The sequence below is a fragment of the Engystomops pustulosus genome, chromosome 2 (genome assembly GCF_040894005.1).
Source record: "Engystomops pustulosus chromosome 2, aEngPut4.maternal, whole genome shotgun sequence".
NCBI lineage: Eukaryota > Metazoa > Chordata > Amphibia > Anura > Leptodactylidae > Engystomops > Engystomops pustulosus.
In genome coordinates, this window is record NC_092412.1 from 23,984,049 (window position 1) to 24,008,909 (window position 24,861).

Consider the following 24,861-nt stretch of genomic DNA (forward strand, 5'->3'; position numbering starts at 1 on the left):
TTGTAGATGTGTAGGCGGTATTTTGGGTGCAGATGTGTAGGAGGTATTATGGGTGTAGATGTGTAGGAGGTATTATGGGTGTAGATGTGTAGGCGGTATTATGGATGTAGATGTGTAGGAGGTATTATGGGTGTAGATGTGTAGGCGGTATTATGGGTGTAGATGTGTAGGCGGTATTATGGGTGTAGATGTGTAGGTGGTATTATGGGTGTAGATGTGTAGGCGGTGTTATGGGTGTAGATGTGTAGGCGGTATTATGGGTGTAGATGTGTAGGTGGTATTATGGGTGTAGATGTGTAGGCGGTGTTATGGGTGTAGATGTGTAGGCGGTATTATGGGTGTAGATGTGTAGGAGGTAATATGGGTGTACATGTGTAGGAGGTATTATGGGTGTAGATGTGTAGGGGATATTATGGGTGTAGATGTGTAGGCGGTATTATGGGTGTAGATGTGTAGGTGGTATTATGGGTGTAGATGTGTAGGCGGTATTATGGGTGTAGATGTGTAGGAGGTATTATGGGTGTAGATGTGTAGGCGGTATTATGGGTGTAGATGTGTAGGAGGTAATTTGGGTGTAGATGTGTAGGAGGTATTATGGGTGTAGATGTGTAGGCGGTATTATGGGTGTAGGTGTGTAGGCGGTATTATGGGTGTAGATGTGTAGGCGGTATTATGGGTGTAGATGTGTAGGCGGTATTATGGGTGTAGTTGTGTAGGCGGTATTATGGGTGTAGATGTGTAGGCGGTATTATGGGTGTAGATGTGTAGGTGGTACTATGGGTGTAGATGTGTAGGCGGTATTATGGGTGTAGATGTGTAGGTGGTATTATGGGTGTAGATGTGTAGGCGGTATTATGGGTGTAGATGTGTAGGCGGTATTATGGGTGTAGATGTGTAGGCGGTATTATGGGTGTAGATGTGTAGGCGGTATTATAGGTGTAGATGTGTAGGTGGTATTATGGGTGTAGATGTGTAGGCGGTATTATGGGTGTAGATGTGTAGGTGGTATTATGGGTGTAGATGTGTAGGCGGTATTATGGGTGTAGATGTGTAGGTGGTATTATGGGTGTAGATGTGTAGGCGGTATTATGGGTGTAGATGTGTAGGTGGTATTATGGGTGTAGATGTGTAGGCGGTATTATGGCTGTAGATGTGTAGTAGGTATTATGGGTGTAGATGTGTAGGTGGTATTATGGGTGTAGATGTGTAGGCGGTATTATGGGTGTAGATGTGTAGGTGGTATTATGGGTGTAGATGTGTAGGCGGTATTATGGGTGTAGATGTGTAGGTGGTATTATGGGTGTAGATGTGTAGGCGGTATTATGGCTGTAGATGTGTAGGAGGTATTATGGGTGTAGATGTGTAGGAGGTATTATGGGTGTAGATGTGTAGGAGGTATTATGGGTGTAGATGTGTAGGAGGTATTATGGGTGTAGATGTGTAGGCGGTATTATGGGTGTAGATGTGTAGGCGGTATTATGGGTGTAGATGTGTAGGAGGTATTATGGGTGTAGATGTGTAGGCGGTATTATGGGTGTAGATGTGTAGGCGGTATTATGGGTGTAGATGTGTAGGAGGTATTATGGGTGTAGATGTGTAGGAGGTATTATGGGTATAGATGTGTAGGTGGTATTATGGGTGTAGATGTGTAGGCGGTATTATGGGTGTAGATGTGTAGGCGGTATTTTTGTTGTAGATGTGTTAGTCTTTGTCCCCACCATTAGGTCACCTCCCCAGTCAGCAACATAAAATTAACCCCATAAATCCTGGAATATCCCTTTAATTGATTTCAAGATAAAAAAAACATCTCCGCTGGGAAGAGATTCTATTAAAAAACAATTAAATCACCAGCATATGTCAAAACGGGAAGCGGATCCCGGCCGAGGGAAATAACATTGGTTGCTATGGCAACGGCCGTGTTAATTATAATCATTAGCAAAAAAAAAAATCCTGTCAATGTTAATGGAGTCTTTATACACCTGATGTAAACATATTAGGGCAGCCAGAGGGGGAGGGGCAGGGGGTGAATATCGGGGCATTGGTCTGATATTGACTGACACACTTGAGTTTAATAGATCCGAGCATAAATCTTAATGCATAGTATTGATGTGAATGCAGAGAAATCTACTATTTTTCAATATGCAAATTAGCTGTTTGGTGCAGTGTGGGCGTGGCCATGCTGTCCGGTGCACCCTCACTTGCCCAATTACACCTCCATCCTAATCTTGATGGACATTGCCCGGCCTCCCTTTTAAAAATGGGTAATAAAGATGGCACCTGGACTCTGGTCACACCCACAGTGCACCAAAATTTTGTCACATTCATGTAGGCCACAGATTTGGAACAAGGCTTTAGGCCTCTTGCACACTAGCGTTGCGTTTCACGTCAGGGTGCAATGCGTGAAAAACTGACGTTTTGGCTGCGTTTTTGTTCCATTTTTCCTTGGAGTAATTAGCGTTTTTGCGTTTTTCACGCGCGTGTTGTTAGCGTTGTTTTTGCGTTTTCGGCGCATTTTTGACGCGCGTTTCAATGGGAGACTCGAGCAGTTTTCAAAGGGACCATGGTTTGGGATTAAAATGTGTTATTTAATTGAAAAATAATGTCTTCAGATAATTTGCAAACATCTGCGATCTATTCTTCACTGTTCCGCGCGTATATTATCTCCCGACAATTTAGCAGATGTGAAGAACAGTGAAGAATAGAATAAAATCATTGTACACAGTGAACACAGGATCATTTAAGATAAAAACACAGTGCAGAACACAGTGCAGAATAGATTACAGATGTTCGGCACATCTGTTTACTTGTCGGGAGATACGCGCGGAACGCCGCGAACAAAATAGCATGTGAAGAACAATATATATGTGTGTGAAGAACACATTGCAGATGTTTAAATACATCTGCAATGTGTTCTTCACACATATATATTGTTCTTCACATGCTATTTTGTTCGCGGCGTTCCGCGCGTATCTCCCGACAAGTAAGCAGATGTGCCGAACATCTGTAATCTATTCTGCACTGTGTTCTGCACTGTGTTTTTATCTTAAATGATCCTGTGGTCACTGTGTTCACTGTGTTCACTGTTTTTATTCTATTCTTCACTGTTCTTCACTGTGTTTTATTAATTAAATGATCGTTCGCGAGCAGGGGAAATAATGTTATTCTGGTCACCTAGCAACCCTTACGTTTAAAACGCATTGCACTCGCATTGCACTTGCAATGATTGCGAGTGCAATGCGTTCTTGATGCATCTCCATAGACTTGAATGGGGCGTGCAAACGAACGCAAGCACGCGCGTTCAAAACCACGCTAATGGAGAAAGACCCATTGAATACAATGGGACAGAGTGCAATGCGAGTTCTGAGCGTCAAATGCACGCGCAGAACTCGCGCGTGAAAAACGCCAGTGGAGAAGGGGCCTTAGGCTCCAAAAATGGGAGTGGATTCTAGATGAATGTTAGGAATCTTCCTAAATTTTCTGGGATGGTCCCACATGTGACGCTTCCCACTATATGAGGAGCCCTCCACAGTGCTGAGCCAGGGGGTCCTCTCATTCCATGTGTGCCATGAGTTAAAGGGCCAGCAGCTCAGCTATACCCCTTTAAACCCTGCAGTGGGGAGTTGTATAATCCTGGCATGGACCACCCGTGTGTTTTCCCATCACCGTAAACTACTAACCACGCACATTTCCCGCCACCGACTTCACTGCTGCAATTTGCTCCCCGAGGTCTTAGAGCGGCAATAATGTGAGATGGGAGTAATCTGCAGGATGGCAGCCGGAGACTGGGAAATTGCCGCTTTTTACAGAAGTGCCGGCTCTGATCCGAGGAGCATCCTCATTATATGCTACCACTAATAACCTGTAACACCATCTGCCCAGGTCCGGTTATTCCTGAGATTTCATGCAGCACTGACTACAGAATATCTATCTATCTATCTATCTACCTATCCATCTATCTATCTCATATCTATCTATCTATCTATCTATCTATCTATCTATCTATCTCATATCTATCTATCTATCTACCTATCTATCTCATATCTATCTATCTATCTATCTATCTATCTCATATCTATCTATCTATCTATCTATCTATCTATCTATCTATCTCCTATCTATCTATCTAATATCTATCTATCTATCTATCTATCTATCTATCTCATATCTATCTCATATCTATCTATCTATCTATCTATCTATCTATCTATCTATCTAATATCTATCTCCTATCTATCTATCTCCTATCTATCTATCTATTTATCTCCTATCTATCTCCTATCTATCTATCTCCTATCTATCTATCTATTTATCTCCTATCTATCTCCTATCTATCTATCTATCTATCCATCTATCTATCTATCTAATATCTATCTCCTATCTAATATCTATCTCCTATCCATCTATCTCTCTATCTATCTATCTATCTATCTAATATCTATCTCCTATCTATCTATCTATCTCCTATCTATCTATCTATCTATCTATCTATCTATCTATCTATCTATCTCCTATCTATCTCCTATCTATCTATCTATCTATTTATCTCCTATCTATCTATCTATCTATCTATCTATCTCCTATCTATCTATCTATCTATCTATTATCTATCTATCTATTATCTATCTATTATCTATCTCATATCTATCTATCTCTCATATCTATCTATCTCCTATCTATCTATCTATCTCATATCTATCTATCTATCTATCTATCTATCTATCTCCTATCTATCTATCTATCTATCTCCTATCTATCTATCTATCTATCTATCTCATATCTCATATCTATCTATCTATCTCCTATCTATCTAACTATCTATCTATCTATCTATCTATCTCCTATCTATCTATCTATCTATCTATCTATCTCCTATCTATCTATCTATTTATCTATCTATTATCTATCTCATATCTATCTATCTATCTATCTCCTATCTATCTATCTATCTATCTATCTATCTATCTCCTATCTATCTCCTATCTATCTCCTATCTATCTCCTATCTATCTATCTATCTATCTATCTATCTATCTATCTCATATCTATCTATCTATCTATCTATCTATCTATCTATCTATCCATCTTTCTCATATCTATCTATCTATCTATCTATCTATCTATCTATCTCATATCTATCTATCATATCTATCTATCTATCTATCTATCTATCTATCTATCTATCTATCTATCCATCTTTCTCATATCTATCTATCTTAACCTGTGTACAAAATAAAGAAGAGAATCAAAGCAATGAGCAAATCTTTATGGTTGAAGTGTGGAGTTTAATCCCATGTTACAGATGTAATCCCACGCTTCAGTGCCCGGAGGATTATTGGGCGATGGTGCGGACTGTTCCCGCGGTCAGAAGCCCCCACCTCTGCTGAGATCTGAGAGTCTATTGATTCTGTAAGTGACTATGGACAGGATTATTATATGTAGACCGCGCCAGACGATTACGGAGACGGTAATTATACTGCTTGTTTATGCCCATTAGTAGCATGAGCCCGGGTGACACAGATGACTGTGCCATGTGTTGGCATTTCAGAAATAACTCCCCCTGAAAATTGCCTTATTCATTTTTTCGATTCAGGAATCCACTTGAATTCTGTCCTGGAGAGTTATTTCCATCACATCTCTCCGGGAAAGTCTGGAATATGGAAGGCGATTTACTAACGTTTCCCTACAATCACATGTAGGGAGGTTTATCACGGACTGTACCCCAGAAAACAGACGTACATGATGGGTCGGTACCAGGCGCTCCGAAAAAAGAAAAATTGGTAACGTTTATTCCATGGCTGGATGCAAAGGTGTTAAACCTTCTTCATGCTTGAGGAAGATCTATCTTCTTCTATTTCTCTACTGTATCTGTCCATTCCATGGTGGTGGTGGTAGGGGGTTAACGGGTTGTCATACAAGCCGTGATTTAGTCGAAATTCCCGATACAAGTTGGGAATTATATCTTCTCCACCCCTACGTTGGGCGGAGACTGGGCGGTGCCAGTGCCGATTCAGGCTGTGACACAATTCTACACCAGGTCAGACCACCAGAGCCTCCTGATACATCAGGCAAGTACCAGGGGTGGGGGGCGCCATCGTACACTAACACACTCAGCTTATGATAAATGTGCCCCCATTTCTGTCTTTTAAGCAATTTTCTATCATCTACTTATTACATATCTACTCCTCTACTCCATCTATCCCCAGTGTCGATCTACCTACCTACCTATCTCTTTATCTACAGTATTAGATCTATCCACATGTGTATAGTCAGTCTACAGGCTGAGACTACTCAGGCAGAGAGGTCCAGTGACCTTTTAGGCTCTCTATAAGGTCATCCGTGTTCCTCCTGGCACAGAACTGTCCACCACTGTTCAGGTCCATGAGAACTCAAGGCTGTTCAGGCTTCCCCATGGTCATTGCAAATTAAATTTATATTACAGGCAGTCCCTACGTACAAGATGGGTTCTGTAGGTTTGTACTAAGTTGAATTTGTATGTAAGTCGGAACAGATATGGGAGCACATTTATCATAAGCTGAGCGTATGATGGCGCCCTCCACCCCTGGTACATTCCTGATGTATCAGGAGGCTCTGGTGGTCAGTGTGACCGCGGCATGTTAGGGGTTAACACCCGCAATCGGAGAAATCTCAGATCGCAGGTGTTAGAGGCGGATGTCAGCTATAAAATACAGTCGACACCCGTAGCTTCTGGTGCCGGCTCCGTTTGTTCCCCAATGGCGACTCTTTTAATGCGGTGCTCTAACACAGAACCGCCCATCTAACAGTAGAAAGCCTTATTAGCATATTGGGGCACATTTACTTACCCGGTCCATTCGCGATCCAGCGACGGGTTCTCCGACACTGATTCGGGTCCGGCCGGGATTCACTAAGATAGTGCGCCCGATGTCCACCAGGTGTCGCTGCTGTACTGAAGTCCGCTGAAGTTCAGTATCCTATGCTGGGTGCAGGTAAGTGCGTGTCAAGCGACACTTTTTTAAAAAAAAAAAATACGGCTGTTTTTCCGGATCCTACGCCGATGCGCCACAATCTGATCACATGCGCCAAAAACCCGGGGCAATTCGGTGCAAAAAGGTAATATTTGGGAAACCCGACGGAAAAATGCGATTCGTGCCCTTAGTAAATGACCCCCATTGTGCTAACAGCACTGATTGCTCAGGAACGGAGGGGGCTACAGAGAAAATTACTGCTGTATCAGAATCAGTGTAGAAACATCTATCACAGGAGGCAAAGATTGAGAATTGGTGGAGGTCCCCTTTAATATGATAATACACAATGTATACCAATAACACTGCAGGTAACATTATTGTATTGTCACGCTCATAGTCAGGAGATGAGATTTCTCCATTTTACAGCCCAGATTTGGCTCACAAACCTTTTGTCAATAATTTAACAAGTTGTTCACGATTCCAGAACATCCCACGTTCATTGCGCCCTGCAGATAATACAAGCTGGAGACTAAACTTCTATAACTCAATGAGAGTTCCCTCTCTCCTACTTAATGCCACTTCCTCAGCTGCTCCTTCATGACATTTCATACAATACTGAGAACATTCCCACTAGATGTAGATAGACCGAAGATCTCAAAAATCAAATATACAAAGGAACATTGCAAAAAATCATCAGAGAAGTCAATGTCCCTTACATCAAACAAACACATTCATGGAGTAAGCAGGACAAGATTTCAGTTTTAGGATTACACAGGAAATGATGTCATATAACCACGCCCACTGTGGGTTTGTCTTCCAAACATTCCTCAAAATTTGCACTACTAAAAATCAGAGGCATTGGAAATACAGTACAGGAACTAAGGGAATAACCACCAGAATTACAGCAACGACAGAGCATAACCACACTGTGAAATTATTAAAAATCAGTCTCAGGATCACACAGGAAATGATGTCATATAATCACACCCGCTGTGGGCTTGTCTTCCAAAAATTCCTCAAAATTTGCTCTACTAAAAATCTGAAGTATAGGTAAGACAGTACCAGGACCAAGGGCTTAAGTACCAGGATTACAGCAGGGCTCTCCGCATCATTAAAGGGGTTACAAGAGAAATTGTTAAAAAATCTGTACCAATCTCTCACTGTTTCTGTCCAGGTTGTTCTCTCTATCCTGGTCCCAGTTTCAACCTATGAAATATGATTAAGAATGACCAATCCGCCAATCAATGGCTGGTGTAGTAACTCACCTCAGCCACTGATTGGCTAAAGGATTCCCAGCCATATCTGATTGGTCCGGATAAGGACTCTATGTTTTTGAGGACAACATCAGGACTTGAGTGCCTGGGCATCAGTGTATTCATTATTTTAATTTTTAACACACGCTGGCCCTTTAAAAAATATCTCCTGGAAAGCCCCTTTAAGAAAAAGTGGAGCTCATTTAGAAGTTTTTGCATGGCTTCCAGGGGTTCTTGACTCCTGACCATTTGTGGCACTGCAGAAAACATTTGACATCTTTTTGGGGGCTTACTACACCCCTTTATCCAGAAAAAAGGAACCTCCAGAAAGAAGGGGGTATGTGACTTATGTACATTACGCATATCCCACATCCATTGGATTTTTTCTGAGCCTTCTGCCAAGCGTTGTAGTTTTCACCATCTATTGGAAAATCTCCCCTATTTTCGGGAACCTTCCAGAAGTTGGCAAATATGATCTCCAGGAGCATACATTTCTGGCACCAACACAATTTTGATCATAGTTTATACGGTTGAAAAAAGACACTTGTCCATCAAGTTCAACCAAGGAAGGGAATGGATTGGATGAGGAAGGGATTTAGGGGAAACAATTCTATATAACATAACCATCAATGTTATTTAGGTGTAAAAAGGCATCTAGACCCTTCTTGAAGCTCTCTGCTGTCCCTGCTGTGACCAGCGCCTGAGGCTATTCCACAGATTTACAGTTATCATAGTAAAAAAGCCCTGTCGCCTCCGGTGATTAAACCTTGTTTTCTCCAGACGGAGACAGTGCCCCCTCGTCTTTTGATTTGATTTAATCTGAAAATACTTACCACCATATTTTTTGTATGGATCATTCATATATTTATATAAATTAATCATGTCCCCTCGTAGTCGTCTCTATTCCAGACTAAATAAATCTAGTTGTTTTAATCTTTCCTCATAACTAAGACCCTTAATACCTCTTATCATTTTTGTGGCTCTACGTTGAACCCTCTCCAGCTCCAGGGCCTCCTTTTTATGGACCGATGCCCAGAACTGGACAGCATATTCCAGGTGAGGCCGAACCAATGCCTTGTATAGTGGTAATATTACATCCCTATCACGAGAGTCCAGACCACTTTTGATACATGACAAGATTCTACTAGCTTTAGAGGCAGCTGCTTGACATTGCATGCTGTTACTCAATTTATGATCTACTAGTACCCCCAGGTCCTTCTCAACAAGGGACTCCCCCAGATTTACTCCCCCAAGTACATATTTTGCCTTTGGATTATTGGCCCCCAGGTGCATAACCTTACATTTATCCACATTAAACCTCATTTGCCAAGTGGATGACCAAACATTCAGTTTGTCCAAGTCACCCTGCAGCCTATGAACATCCTCCATAGACTCTATTACACTACACAGTTTGGTGTCATCTGCAAAAATAGACACAGTGCTATTAATTCCTACCTCTATATCATTAATAAATATATTAAATAGTAGTGGGCCAAGCACAGAACCCTGGGGTCCACCACTCATAACTGGTGACCATTCCGAGTAGGAATCATTGACCACAACTCTCTGGATACGATCCTTTAGCCAGTTTGCAATCCAATTGCAAATTATTTCTGCCAAACCAATAGCCCTAATTTTACCCATCAGGCGTCTATGAGAGACATTGTCAAATGCCTTTGCAAAGTCCAAGAACACAATATCCACAGCTGCTCCTCCATCCAGGCACCTGCTCACCTCTTCATAGAAGCAGATAAGGTTAGTTTGACAACTTCTATTCTTAGTAAACCCATGCTGGCTATCACTTATTATTCTATTTGATGTCTCATACTCCAGTATGTAGTCTTTTACTAACCCTTCCAACACTTTCCCCACAATGGAAGTTAAGCTTACAGGCCTGTAATTGCCTGGCGAAGTTCTAGAGCCCTTTTTATATATTGGCACCACATTTGCCTTGCGCCAGTCACTTGGCACCACACCTGGTCCAGGAACCTTGTACACATTGATTTTATTGAGCTTAGATTAGATCATGTCTACATTCAGCCAGTCTAGTATATTACAGGGTGCATGACCCGCACTGGCACCGCCCACGTCAGAAGTTCTTTCTTCTATCGTATAAACGGAGCTAAAAAACCTATCTCCGCCTTCTCTTGGTCTCCAGTTTCAGAATAAAGGGGTCCAACCTGTTCTGACCCATTTTTTTTTTTGCATTGATATACTTAAAAAATTTCTTGGGATTTGTTTTGCTATCTTTAGCCACCTGTCTTTCATTTTGTATTTTGGCTGATTTGATTTCTTTTTTACAGATTTTGGTAAGTTTTTTGTAAGTATTGAAAGCCTCTGGTGACCCGTCAGATTTATATTTTTTAAATGCCCTCTTTTTCTCATTAATTGCCCTTTTAACTTTTAATCTCTGTTTAAAAAATTTTCAAAAATATCAACAACCAGAAAGAAAAAGAAAAAAACATTGAAAATGTTCATAGCATTCTCCACTTACCGCACGTAGAGGGACCGTTTTTGGTTTGTTTTCAGAGAGCCAGACCCTGAACTCATGCTGTGATTCATCATCTGCTCGCGTAGGTCATGGATTTTTGCTTCAAATCGAGCGTACTCTGAAGAGAAAATGAAAGAAGAAACACAATATAAAATGTCTACCAAGTGACCCGTCCCTTATCATCAGACGGCGGAGGAAATTATGCAGGGCGAGTTAACACAACAGAGGTGAAAATGACTACAACAGCCGGAGAATTACACTGAAGGGACCGTTCAGCATCGTGTAAAATGTGACTGTACTTAGCCTATGTACAGTTACCAAACCCTGCCCTTTATTTTGAAGCTGCTACTTTTTTTTAATGTATTCTGGAGACTTATTTGCATGTCCACGAAATGGCCAACCATGAACAGTGAGCTCTAGGGGTCAAAGACACTCCCCTTGGGTAGATGCTAGAAGGCTTAAGGACCTGTGATGATGTCATAACAAGTGGCACGGGGACGACTTCTCCCACACATGTGACTGATCACTAGTGCATGATATCACACTAGGATATACCAACTATATCTTTTCACCAAGCTTGAAATTGTACATGACATAACATATGATTGCTACTGTATCCCCGATCAATTTGGTGTTCGTTTTATTAAAATATGTCCACCCATTCAAAAGATATGACCCCTGGAAGTTTATATGGGAATTATCTCAAACTAGCCAAAGGGGCGTTGACCTTTTATTTACTCGGGGGCGTGTCTCTGTGTGCTTCCAGGTTCCATATCTTTGGAACCAGTGGACGGATTTAAAAAAAACCAAAAACTGAATTGATCAGGAGGACATCGATGATCAAACGAGGAATGACATTCAGCTATTTGAACTTGAAAACAATTCCACCTTAAAATCTGATTTATCCCGACTCTAAATCTAAAATTCAGAACCCAAACCGAATATTAGGTATTTATATGTTAATCATGCAAATTACATGTCAAGCAAACTAAAGGGATATATTACTGGTTGTCCTGCTGCGGTAACCCTTAGCAATCAGATGCAGCGCCCCCCAGTGGAGAAATTAAGAACTACACAGTTTCTACAACTAATAAGAGACGATGACCTAACTCCATGTTTATATACATTGTTAACTGAAAACAATCTATTGTTATATTGAAATGTAGTATAATAGATAAGTAAAAAGAGGAAAATCATATCCTTGACCCTCCCTTTTTTAAAAATTTCTAACACAAAGGAGTGGGCGGCATCAGCTGCTGCAGCTTTGCCGTGTCACCTCCTTAACATTCATAAATGCATCCTCAGATCGCTCCAAGACATAGCTGAGAATTCACAGAAGACATGCCTTACATTAACTTCAGAACATGATGCCTAAACCAGTGCAGGAGATCACCCGCAGAGGACCCAGGGGGTTCCAATAACCCAAGCACAGTCCAATATGTTCTGGAGATATGGGACTTGCTGCGGCACGGCGGACCACCAAAGGGAAATTAGAATCTCTCATCCATAATGGGACATTAGTATTCATTGGCTGCTGAGAGGGAGTTACATGTCCTGGGCTTATTTCAAGAAGAAGCCGAGGTTACAGACATCCACCCCCGCTCACTCCGTATTCCAGGCGGAACTATCGGGGACTACAAGATTCTTTAGGAGACATAAAAAAGTTTGCCATGAGATTTTTCACGATGGGTTAACCTGCTATAGTAGAATAGACCAAATAAAAGAACTGTGTGATAGTGACTACTGTTTGTTTGTAGTCTGTTACCATGGAGATAAATAGGTTTGCATAGGAGTAATCTAACTGGCAAGTAGTTTTACGTCAAGAGAATAAGCAAATTTGGATTATATAGATAAAATATATATATATATATACAGGCAGTTCCCTTTCTAAGTACACCCGACTCTCAGACAACCCCTAGTTGCAGACGGACCCCTCTTCCCACTGTGACCTCTGGTGAAGCTCTCTGGATGTTACCATAGTCCCAGACTGCAATGATCAGCTGTAAGGTGTCTGTAATGAAGCTTTATTGATAATCCTTGGTCCCATTACAACAAAAAAAATTTGAAAGTCCAATTGTCACTGGGGCCAAAATATTTTTTGTCTGGATCTACCATTATAAAATATACAGTTTCGACTTACATACAAATTCAACTTAAGAACAAACCTATGGAACCCATCTTGTACGTAACCCGGGGACTGCCTGTATTGTACACACAAGCCATAACACATTCCCTTTAACTCCTTTAATCCTGACTACAGTTTATTTGTAGTCAGTTACTATGGAATAGGAGCAAAATTATTCACACACTAAAAACCATTTAACCCTTTTTAATCCAGGTAAGTACAGTCCCCCAATAGGGTAATTTTGTACTTACCAGCTTCTGTGTGTATGGGTCACGTAACAGTCAGCAGCCATGGTTGAACCCATGCTTGGTACACACAGAAGGAGAACGTTTACCATGGTAAGTACAATATGATTGACCCTATTAGTATACCCAGGTAAACTTTGGTTATTGTTGATAACCCCTTTAAAAAAAAAGGACACTTTAACCCTGACTACAGTTTGTAGTCTGTAACCATGGAGACACATAGAACAGTTTATGAGCTGTATACACTATATGATAGAAGGTGTTTCATCAAAACCATTTGCAATGCTGCTTTGTCAAAGTGAAATTATACACTGTAGCAAAAGTGCCCATCCCCCTTTACACTGACTACACATGGTTTGTAGTCTGTTACCATGGCGACATATAGGTCAGCATAAGAGCTGTTTATAGTAAAGAAGTTTTCTTTTATTAAGGTTATTGAATTCTCTGTCCTTATCTACAGTATGTAGCTTCATGTGTCTCTATAGGCCTTGTATGTGTATCTCATACCGATCTCTCTGCTCATCTTGTTGATTTTCGGCTCGTGGCTCTGAGCCTTGGCCCTCTTGCTGCCGGCTGGCCTGAAGTGCCCAGACACAATGGTGTTCAGCTTCCCATCACAATTGCTAATTTCCTCGGTTCATGCACTGTCAAGCACCGCGAATGATAAATTAAACATTCAATCTCGGCGCCAACGGGCACAAAAATCTGTATAAAAAACCCAACTTTTATTAAGTCCTGTTGTAAGTTTTCCATTTTCTTCCATACTTTGTGTTTTTCTTTACGACTGTTCTTGCCCATCATACCCATAGGTCATGAATGGAGCAGCAGGGCACATCATAGCACCAAGTCTCTGCAGATATGTAGTGATAAGGAATGGGGGCTCCGGACCCCCACAATGTATATTATATATATAATATAATGAAGTATATGAAAATATTTAAAATAGTATATAAAAGTCAACATTATTCCTATAAAAATGTGGGGAAAAAGTGGATTTATTAAAATTTAAACTTTAAGAGGACCTGTCACCCATAAATTGGGCACTGGGTAAAGTAAGCAGCTCCTAGTGCTTAAACATACGCCGCAGTGTTAGAGTGATAGAGTTATCGGAAACCTCCGGTAACACAATTTAACACTGCGGCGGAGTACAATGTAAACGTCGGACCACTGGCCATGTATTCATGAGGGGAGGTTGGGGCGGGGTAAGCGGCGGTGACTTCACCCATAAATTGGACACTAGGAGCTGCTTACTAAAGCTGCAGCTCCTAGTGTCCAATTTATGGGTGACAGGTCCTCTTTAACTTGATTTTTTCCCCCACATTTTTATGTGAGTGCTTTTTCTTATATATATAATATATAGAGTATGTAATAAAGTATGTGTAGAGTATAAACCGACCCTAATATTTGTAGATAGACCTAATTTTACTACAAAAAAACTGGGAAAACTTACTGGCTCAAGTATAAGGCAAGGGTGGGAAATGCATAGGTTACAGTCTCCCCTCACTAATGAAATGCCCAGCAGCCTCCCCCATTAATCAAATATCCAGCAGCCTCCCCAGTAATAAAATGTCTAACAGCCTCCCCAGTAATGAAATGCCCAGCAGCCTTTCCACTAATAAAATGTCCAATAGCCTCCCCTCACTAATGAAATGCCCAGCAGCCTTCCCCACTAGTGAAATATTCAGCAGTCTACCCCACTAATGAAATGTCCAGCAGCCTCCCCATACTAATGAAATGCCCAGCAGCCTGCCCAGTATTTAAATGCCCAGCAGCAGCCCCTCACTAATGAAATGCCCAGCAGCCTCCCCATACTAATGAAATACCCAGCAGCAGCCCCTCACTAATGAAATGCCCAGCAGCCTGCCCAGTATTTAAATGCCCAGCAGCCTCCCCTCACTAATGAAATGCCCAGCAGCCTCCCCATATTAATGAAATGCCCAGCAGTCTGCCCAGTATTTAAATGCCCAGCAGCAGCCCCTCACTAATGAAATGCCCAGCAGCCTCCCCTAATCACAAAAAGCAAATAAACTTCAGAGCGCCCCACAGATATTCTTCCCTCTTGGCTTCCTGTGTAGCAGGGGTAGAGATGGCCCCACGCACACACACTATTATGTCATCAGGAGGCGCCATCACAGTGTATGCGCGGGCAGAGCTCATGGACCGGTTTCTACCCACTTGAGTATAAACTGTATCTATATTGTAAGCCTGAAATCTTCCATACAATCCATGAAATAGGTTCAATGGCTTTGAAACAGGCGAATTTAGCGCCTGCGTATGATAAATATGCCCCTATGAGTTTCCAGATATCATGCATAATGGTGTGCCACTGATAATATATCTAGATCTGTCTCATATCTATATTCATGCCTGTCTTAATAAGATTGTCCAACACTTCTCTCACCCCTTAGGTCTCCAGTCAGGTCACACATAGCAGGATTACAAAGACTGAAGCTTATACATTCATAAATCCATAAATTTAATACCATTTTCCCCGAAAAAGTTGACACTTTTGTGGTTGTAATAAATTTTACATCACAGATGATGAGACTGGGTCTTGGCAGATAAGTCTTGTGATGTAACAGCACACGGTAGGATCTGACGCTGCTCTCTGATGTCTCACTTGGCTTTGATCTTACTAATCTCTTGTGTTTAACCACCTTGTGAAATAAAGTATCACCCTGGATTAATAGCAATATGGCACAGAACTCACTTCTTCATGTGTGGACTGTCATTTATGATAAGACAACTGAAAAAAGGTAGTAATTTAGATGTCCCTAGTGACCTAGGACAGTGAATGGCCTCCTTCGCAGGCATGGACCATGAGCTGTTCAATACTGGTTTCATTCATGGTCTAGGACATTCAATTGGTTAATACTTGTGGGTAATTTAGGATAGTGGAGGCACCAATACCTGCCTCCTTCGTGGTCTTGAATCATTGGTGGCCTAGGACAGTGAATAGGCTAATACCTTGTGAACGTAGTGGCACCAATATCAGCCTCCTTCGTTGTCTAGGACTATGAATTGGTTAATATCAGCCTCCTTGGTGATGTAGTACAATTGGTGGGCTCATACCAGTCTCCTAGGTGGTCTAGGACAGTGAATAGACTAAAACCAGCCTCCATTGTGGTCTAGGGCAATGAATAGACTAAAACCAGCCTCCATTGTGGTCTAGGGCAGTGAATGGGCTAATACCAACCTTTCTTGTGGTCTATGGCAGTGATTGGGAAAAAAAACAGCCTCTTGTGTGGTCTAGGGCAGTGATTGGGCTAATACCAGACTCCACTGTGGTCTAGGGCATTAAATGGGCTAATACCAGAATCTCTTGTGGTCTAGGGTAGTGATTGGGCTAAAACCAGCCTACATTGTGGTCTAGGGCAGTGAATGGGCTAATACCAACCTTTCTTGTGGTCTATGGCAGTGATTGGGCAAAAAAACAGCCTCTCGTGTGGTCTAGGGCAGTGATTGGGCTAATACCAGACTCCACTGTGGTCTAGGGCATTAAATGGGCTAATACCAGAATCTCTTGTGGTCTAGGGTAGTGATTGGGCTAAAACCAGCCTACATTGTGGTCTAGGGCAGTGAATGGGCTAATACCAACCTTTCTTGTGGTCTATGGCAGTGATTGGGCAAAAAAACAGCCTCTCGTGTGGTCTAGGGCAGTGATTGGGCTAATACCAGACTCCACTGTGGTCTAGGGCATTAAATGGGCTAATACCAGAATCTCTTGTGGTCTAGGGTAGTGATTGGGCTAAAACCAGCCTACATTGTGGTCTAGGGCAGTGAATGGGCTAATACCAACCTTTCTTGTGGTCTATGGCAGTGATTGGGCAAAAAAACAGCCTCTCGTGTGGTCTAGGGCAGTGATTGGGCTAATACCAGACTCCACTGTGGTCTAGGGCATTAAATGGGCTAATACCAGAATCTCTTGTGGTCTAGGGTAGTGATTGGGCTAAAACCAGCCTACATTGTGGTCTAGGGCAGTGAATGGACAAATTCCAATCTCTTTGGTGGTCTAGGTAGTTCAGGAGGATAATACTTGTTAATTTAGAAAGGGATAGTGTTTTTCTTCAATCGGTCCAAGATCAGTGACTAATGGAGTTCAAAACATACATTGCCGGTGCTCCCAGAATATCAGGGAGAACCCCCTCCAAAAGAGGGGCTTTACCCCAAGACCCAGAAGAACCAGCAAATGGCATTTGAATCCTAGATAATGGATATAAAATACATGAACCTCTAGAAGAGACCTCAACCTAGACCCTCTAAATAAATACAGACCTCCAACCAGACCCTCTAAATAAATACAGACCTCCAGCCTTTAAATTAATATAGAGTCCTAAATGGGAAAATCCCCTAAATTCACACTCCAATTCCTATGCCTCTTAATATAATCCCCAGACCATATCAGTCTAATCCAGATCTGTTTGTCCCCAGACCTCAGATGGATAAATACTTACCTCTCCCCTTCTCCTGGAAACTGCTCGCCTCCCAATTGACATTATGCAAGGGGTGTGTGGGAGTGGAGAGAAGTGCAGGAATTGGAAAAATGTTGTACCGTATATACTTGAGTATAAGCCGACCCAAGTATAAGCCGAGGCCCCTAATTTTACCACAAAAACCTGGTAAAACCTATATTTTTTATACTCGAGTATAAGCCGAGTTTGGGTTTTCAGCAAGTTTTTTTGTGCTGAAAAACTAGGCTTATACTCGAGTATTATTTTTTGACACAAGTACCCCCTTTATGTTGGGAGTCTCCCAGATGTTCCAGGAAACTTGGCAAGGCAAATTGAAGGAACCCTTAGACTCCGCTTCTTGGTTATATCAGTACTGAACTGCTTATACAACAGTCACAAGAACAACAATAATAATCGCTCCAAATCCCTTTAAATCCATTTTTTTCCCCAATTCGATTATTTATTTTTCCCATCAGGGTTACCTGTCTTTTCTGATAGGGTTCTGTGTATTAATGAAATACATTATTAATCTCAGCAATCTGACTTCTATAAAGCCATCCCTCCCCCCCCTCTCCATCCCCCGGCTCTCTATATACCGAGAGGGATAAATAATTCACTCTGTATGTCAAGGCGCGGAGATTAAAGGGTAAACACCGAGCCAAAAACTGCCCACATCTCCTTCATCTCACATCAAAAGAAATGCATGTGGAATTGTAGATGACTCCACGCAGGATCACAAAGCACAGAAATGTAGAAATAAGGGAATAATACAAAATCAACAATTAACAACACTTAAGATATGAGTGGACACCATATGGTCCCAGGTGGGGACAACCCTATCCTGGTGTGGTTGTCAACAAAGCGGAATATATATTCGAGATTGGTCCTTGATACTCTTGATACTTTCTTGACCTGGACCAGGTCGTCCATCGACAGGTCCTACACAATCAAAAAACTAATATTCATTAGATGATCTTTAGGTCTTGCTCCATTCTGTTGAGTACAATAAATCACAGCTGGATCCTCCGATGGGACAGTCTGACCTTGTCCTGGTTACATAAGATGACCAATGTACTAACCCACCATGAACAGTGGCGATGCACCTAAAATAATTGGCATCGACTTGATAATCCTCTGGTGGATGACTCTGCTCTTGTTTTGGTTGCAAAGCATTGAATATTGGTATCCACTGAATCACATCGAAGTTGTGTAACACAAACCAAACCAAGAATCCTAAGGTGGACCGGTCTGACAAACTACTGATGTACTTAGCAAAGTTCTGGTGGGTCAGTCTGACCCTGTCTTTGATCCACGATATTGATTGACCTATTTCGGAAGAAAACATTCCCAATGTATTTACCCTCTACCAACAAGTAACTGAAATCAATCCATCTGCTGAGCCTCTGGTGGGCCATTGGGACCTTGTCCAAACCCATCGTCAAAGTGACCAAGAACTGATATCCCTAGGACAATTCTCTAGTGGACCATTCTGTTACAGCTTTGGTTTGGAGGTCTGACTCTTTTTGTTAGATAAAACTAATTGGCTTCAGCGAGACAATCCACTGGTTGACCATTCTGATCCTATATGGGTTGCTTAACATTAATGATGGACTAAGACTAGTGACTACACACCCCGAATATCAGCATCTTCTGGATGGTCATCTGGTGGACCACTCTGACCCTGCTTTAGTCAAGTAACATTGTTGACATATTTACCAACTACCAATGCCAACTATAAATCCAGATTATTAGTATCTACTGGATGATTCTCTGGTGTGCGATTCTGACTCTCTATTAATTACATAATATTAACCATGTACTAATCTACTATTGACTATGCACCCAAACATTTTGTATGAAACCGACAAATCCTGTCTGATCTTATCTGGGTCGCGTAACATTGATTTATTTAGCCAGTACCAATGGCAACTACACACACAGAACCACTGGATGAAACTTTAGTGGGTCAGCCTGACCAGGTCTTTGTAACATGTCATTGAAAATGTACTTACCTATCATCAACAGTGACTATACACCAAAAAAAATTGGTATTAACAGGACAATATAATGGTTTACCATTCTGACCCTATAAGTACTACTGAACTACTACCAGTAACTACACACCCAGAATACCAGAATCTAGTGTACATTCCTCTGGTGGGTCTGTCTTGTCTCCATGATGACAAATTTATCTACTCTCAGCAGTGACTATACATCTGGAATTCATTGGATGACACTGGGGCACATTTACAAGGGATTTGTCGGACGCATTTCCGTCGGGTTTCCCAAATTTTTCTGTTTTGCGCTGAATTGCCCCAGTTTTTTGGCGCACGCGACCGGATTGTGGTGCATCGGCGCCTGCTTTCATGCGACACAAATCGGGGGGCGTGGCCGTCGGACAACCCGACTGATTCAGACAAACCGCTGAAATTGTGTTGCAAGATCAGCACTCACATGCACCGGGAAGAAGATGGTGAACTCCGGCGGACGTCAGCGGGGAAGCGACACATGCAGGAAATTGGACACACGATCTTAGTGAATCGTTGCAGATCCGAATCCTCGTTGGACATTCCGGATCGGCGGCGTCAATGGGACGGGTAAGTAAATGTGCCCCATTATCTATGGTCTTGGTTGGGTAACAATGTGCTTACAGATATCACAAACCAAACCAAGAACATCACCACTGGAGGATCTTCTGGATGTCTGATGTGACCCTGCCTTGGTTATTAACAATTCACCAACCCAACATCATCAGTGACTATGCACCCTGGAGGACCAAGCTTGACCCGTTTTGGTTTTGGTACAAGTGATGATGTATGAAGCCACTACCACCGGTGACTACCCACCCAGAATATCAGTTTTCATACAATGATGGCCTCCTACTGTGCCAAACCTACACGCGCTCATGGAGAACATTTCATGACACAGTGCTACGTTATGATTTCGTTAGTGCCGATGCCCATCAGCGGGTCTAATGGAGCGGTTTGGTGTAAAAGCTTTTCCTCTACGAGTGCGACATAAAAGCCTGTCGCTAAGCGCGCTTTAATGTATCCCACTCCCGCCTTTTGTTTTGCAGAACTTTCCACGTTTTAAACTGTCAGTGATCTTTTATTTTTAGTAGCGCATACATAATTGGCAATAATAAAAGGCGAAAAATATGGTTCCTTGTCCTGGATACGGCGCGGTATCTATGGTAACCCGGTAATGTATGTGCCATTTTGTACTTGAATGTAAGTCAATGCTAGTGACAAATCGTCGGTGTGATGATAACTGGGCTTGTGCTGATGAGATGGACGCGTACGCAGAGCCGTGGAGGAACGTCAGCCTCTCCATCATGATATACATATTGGCGAGCCTCGGGACTGAAGATTATGAACATATAGTTGTTGTAGAAGCTAATACTCCAGGAAGAGCCATAAAACATTCCAAAGGTCTCTTCAAGGGTCTCTGTTCTGACATTTTAATTCCAGGGTTCCCTAAAAAATCTCCTTATCTGACACCAGCATCCTCTTTTGTCTCTTTCTGTACCCTTCAACTTAATTTTCTATCGCTCTCACTGCTCTCTCTGCTTCATGTAAAACACTTATGATCCCTCTGCAACCCTCCATTTCTTCTCTGATCCCTACACATGGATCCCTTTGCATCCCTTCATCTCTTTTCTGATCCCTACACATGGATCCCTCTGCATCCCCCATGTCTTCTCTGATCATTACACATGGATACCTCTGTAGCCCTCCATCTCTTGTCTGATCCCTACACATGAATCCCTCTGCATCCCTCCATCTCTTGTTTGATCCCTACACATGGATCCCTCTGCATCCCTCCATTTCTTCTCTGGTCATTACACATAAATCCGTCTGCACCCCTTCATCTCTTGTCTGATCCCTACACATGAATCCCTCTGCATCCCTCCACTTCTTCTCTGATCATTAAACATGGATCCCTCTGCACCCCTCCATCTCTTGTCTGATCCCTACACATGAATCCCTCAGCATCCATCCATCACTTGTCTGATCCATACACATGGATCCCTCTGCATCTGTCCATCTCTCGTCTGATCCCTACACATGGATCCCTCTGCACCCCTCCAACTCTTGTCTGATCCCTACACATGGATCCCTCTGCATCCCCCATGTCTTCTCTGATCATTACACATGGATACCTCTGTAGCCCTCCATCTCTTGTCTGATCCCTACACATGAATCCCTCTGCATCCCTCCATCTCTTGTTTGATCCCTACACATGGATCCCTCTGCATCCCTCCATTTCTTCTCTGGTCATTACACATAAATCCCTCTGCACCCCTTCATCTCTTGTCTGATCCCTACACATTGATCCCTCTGCATCCCTTCCATCTCTTGTTTGATCTCTACACACAGGTCCTACTGCATCCCTCCATCTCTTGTCTGATCCCTACACATGGTTCCTCCTTTAGCCCTCCATCTCTTGTCTGATCTCTACACATGAATCCCTCTGCATCCCTCTATTTCTTGTCAGATCCCTATAGATAAATCCCTCTGCATCCCTCGTCTGATCCCTACACATGGATCCCTCTGTAGCCCTCCACCTCTTTTCTGAACCCTACACACGAATCCCTCTGCATTCCTCCATCTCTTATCTGATCCCTACACATGCATCTCTATTTAAACCTCCATCTCTTGTCTGATCCCTACACATGAATCCCTCTGTAACCCTGCAACTCTTCACAGGAATCATCTGAGGATACAAAAAGGATGCTACTATGAAGATACCAATCCAGAGCCACTAGTATAAAAACTGCAATAATATCTCTTCTGAATGTAATTACCGGTACCTTAAAAATGCACATTATAAGATTGTCATTCCTAATATATTCCATACAGCAGCATTCCTAGAAGTGGAAGTTGATAATCCGGTTGTCATTGATCATAGAGGATTCTATCAGATCACAGGATATATTAGATGCAGTTTTACTACAATACACCATCAAGAAAGTCTGAAGTTCCCCCAGCAATAGAGGTGAACAGAATATTTTCAATATCTTTGTAAATTTTTATGATTTGTAATATTGAAGTTAGTACAATGGTGCTTTTCTCTATTGGCTCTCCTGTGTGGTGTAGTATATAGAGGATGTGTCAGCTCTCTTGTGTGGTGTAGTATATAGAGGATGTGTCGGCTCTCCTGTGTGGTGTAGTATATAGAGGATGTGTCGGCTCTCCTGTGTGGTGTAGTATATAGAAGATGTGTCAGCTCTCCTGTGTGGTGTAGTATATAGAGGATGTGTCAGCTCTCCTGTGTGGTGTAGTATATAGAGGATGTGTCTGCTCTCCTGTGTGGTGTAGTATATAGAGGATGTGTCAGCTCTCTTGTGTGGTGTAGTATATAGAAGATGTGTCAGCTCTCCTGTGTGGTGTAGTATATAGAGGATGTGTCAGCTCTCCTGTGTGGTGTAGTATATAGAGGATGTGTCAGCTCTCCTGTGTGGTGTATATAAAGAGGATGTGTCAGCTCTCCTGTGTGGTGTAGTATATAGAGGATGTGTCAGCTCTCCAGTGTGGTGTAGTATATAGAGGATGTGTCAGCTCTCCTGTGTGGTGTAGTATATAGAGGATGTGTCAGCTCTCCTCCTGTGTGGTGTAATATATAGAGGATGTGTCAGCTCTCCTGTGTGGTGTAGTATATAGAGGATGTGTCAGCTCTCCTGTGTGCTGTAGTATATAGAGGATGTGTCAGCTCTCCTCCTGTGTGGTGTAATATATAGAGGATGTGTCAGCTCTCCTGTGTGGTGTAGTATATAGAGGATGTGTCAGCTCTCCTTTGTGGTATAGTATATAGAGGATGTGTAGGCTCTCCTGTGTGGTGTAGTATATAGAGGCTGTGTTAGCTCTCCTGTGTGGTGTAGTATATAGAGGATATGTCAGCTCTCCTGTGTGGTGTAGTATATAGAGGATGTGTCAGCTCTCCTGTGTGGTGTAATATATAGAGGATGTGACAGCTCTCCTGTGTGGTGTAGTATATAGAGGATGTGTCAGCTCTCCTCCTGTGTGGTGTAGTATATAGAGGATGTGTCAGCTCTCCTGTGTGGTGTAGTATATAGAGGATGTGTCAGCTCTCCTGTGTGGTGTAGTATATAGAGGATGTGTCAGCTCTCCTGTGTGGTGTAGTATATAGAGGATGTGTCAGCTCTCCTGTGTGGTGTAGTATATAGAGGATGTGTCAGCTCTCCTCCTGTGTGGTGTAGTATATAGAGGATGTGACAGCTCTCCTGTGTGGTTTAGTATATAGAGGATGTGTCAGCTGTCCTGTGTGGTGTAGTATATAGAGGATGTGTCAGCTCTCTTGTGTGGTGTAGTATATAGAAGATGTGTCAGCTCTCCTGTGTGGTGTAGTATATAGAGGATGTGTCAGCTCTCCTGTGTGGTGTAGTATATAGAGGATGTGTCAGCTCTCCTGTGTGGTGTAGTATATAGAGGATGTGTCAGCTCTCCTGTGTGGTGTAGTATATAGAGGATGTGTCAGCTCTCCTGTGTGGTGTAGTATATAGAGGATGTGTCAGCTCTCCTGTGTGGTGTAGTATATAGAGGATGTGTCAGCTCTCCTCCTGTGTGGTGTAATATATAGAGGATGTGTCAGCTCTCCTGTGTGGTGTAGTATATAGAGGATGTGACAGCTCTCCTGTGTGGTATAGTATATAGAGGATGTGTAGGCTCTCCTGTGTGGTGTAGTATATAGAGGCTGTGTTAGCTCTTCTGTGTGGTGTAGTATATAGAGGATATGTCAGCTCTCCTGTGTGGTGTAGTATATAGAGGATGTGTCAGCTCTCCTGTGTGGTGTAATATATAGAGGATGTGACAGCTCTCCTGTGTGGTGTAGTATATAGAGGATGTGTCAGCGCTTCTTTGTGCTGTACTATATAGAGTATGTGTTAGCTCTCCTGTGTGGTGTAGTATATAGAGGATGTGTCAGCGCTTCTTTGTGCTGTACTATATAGAGGATGTGTCAGCTCCCCTGTGTGGTGTAGTATATAGAGGATGTGTCAGCTCTGCTGTGTGGTGTAGTATATAGAGGATGTGTCGGCTCTCCTGTGTGGTGTAGTATATAGAGGATGTGTCAGGTCTCCTGTGTGGTGTAGTATATAGAGGATGTGTCAGGTCTCCTGTGTGGTGTAGTATATAGAGGATGTGTCAGCTCTCCTGTGTGGTGTAGTATATAGAGGATGTGTCTCCTGTGTGGTGTAGTATATAGAGGATGTGTCAGCTCTCCTGTGTGGTGTAGTATATAGAGGATGTGTCAGGTCTCCTGTGTGGTGTAGTATATAGAGGATGTGTCAGCTCTCCTGTGTGGTGTAGTATATAGAGGATGTGTCGGCTCTCC

The 24,861-nt window shown here is 42.4% G+C and overlaps 1 protein-coding gene across 10 annotated transcripts in view; it reads right to left on the minus strand.

Moving 5' to 3' along the window:
* The window catches only part of DLG2 (discs large MAGUK scaffold protein 2), an 860,202-nt gene that overhangs the window by 86,279 nt on the left and 749,062 nt on the right, over positions 1–24,861 (minus strand). For all 10 annotated transcript variants that reach the window (XM_072134001.1, XM_072134002.1, XM_072134007.1 and 7 more), the window contains one exon: positions 10,691–10,805. In XM_072134001.1, the coding sequence (XP_071990102.1) occupies positions 10,691–10,805 (115 nt within the window). The remainder of the gene's footprint in view (positions 1–10,690; positions 10,806–24,861) is intronic.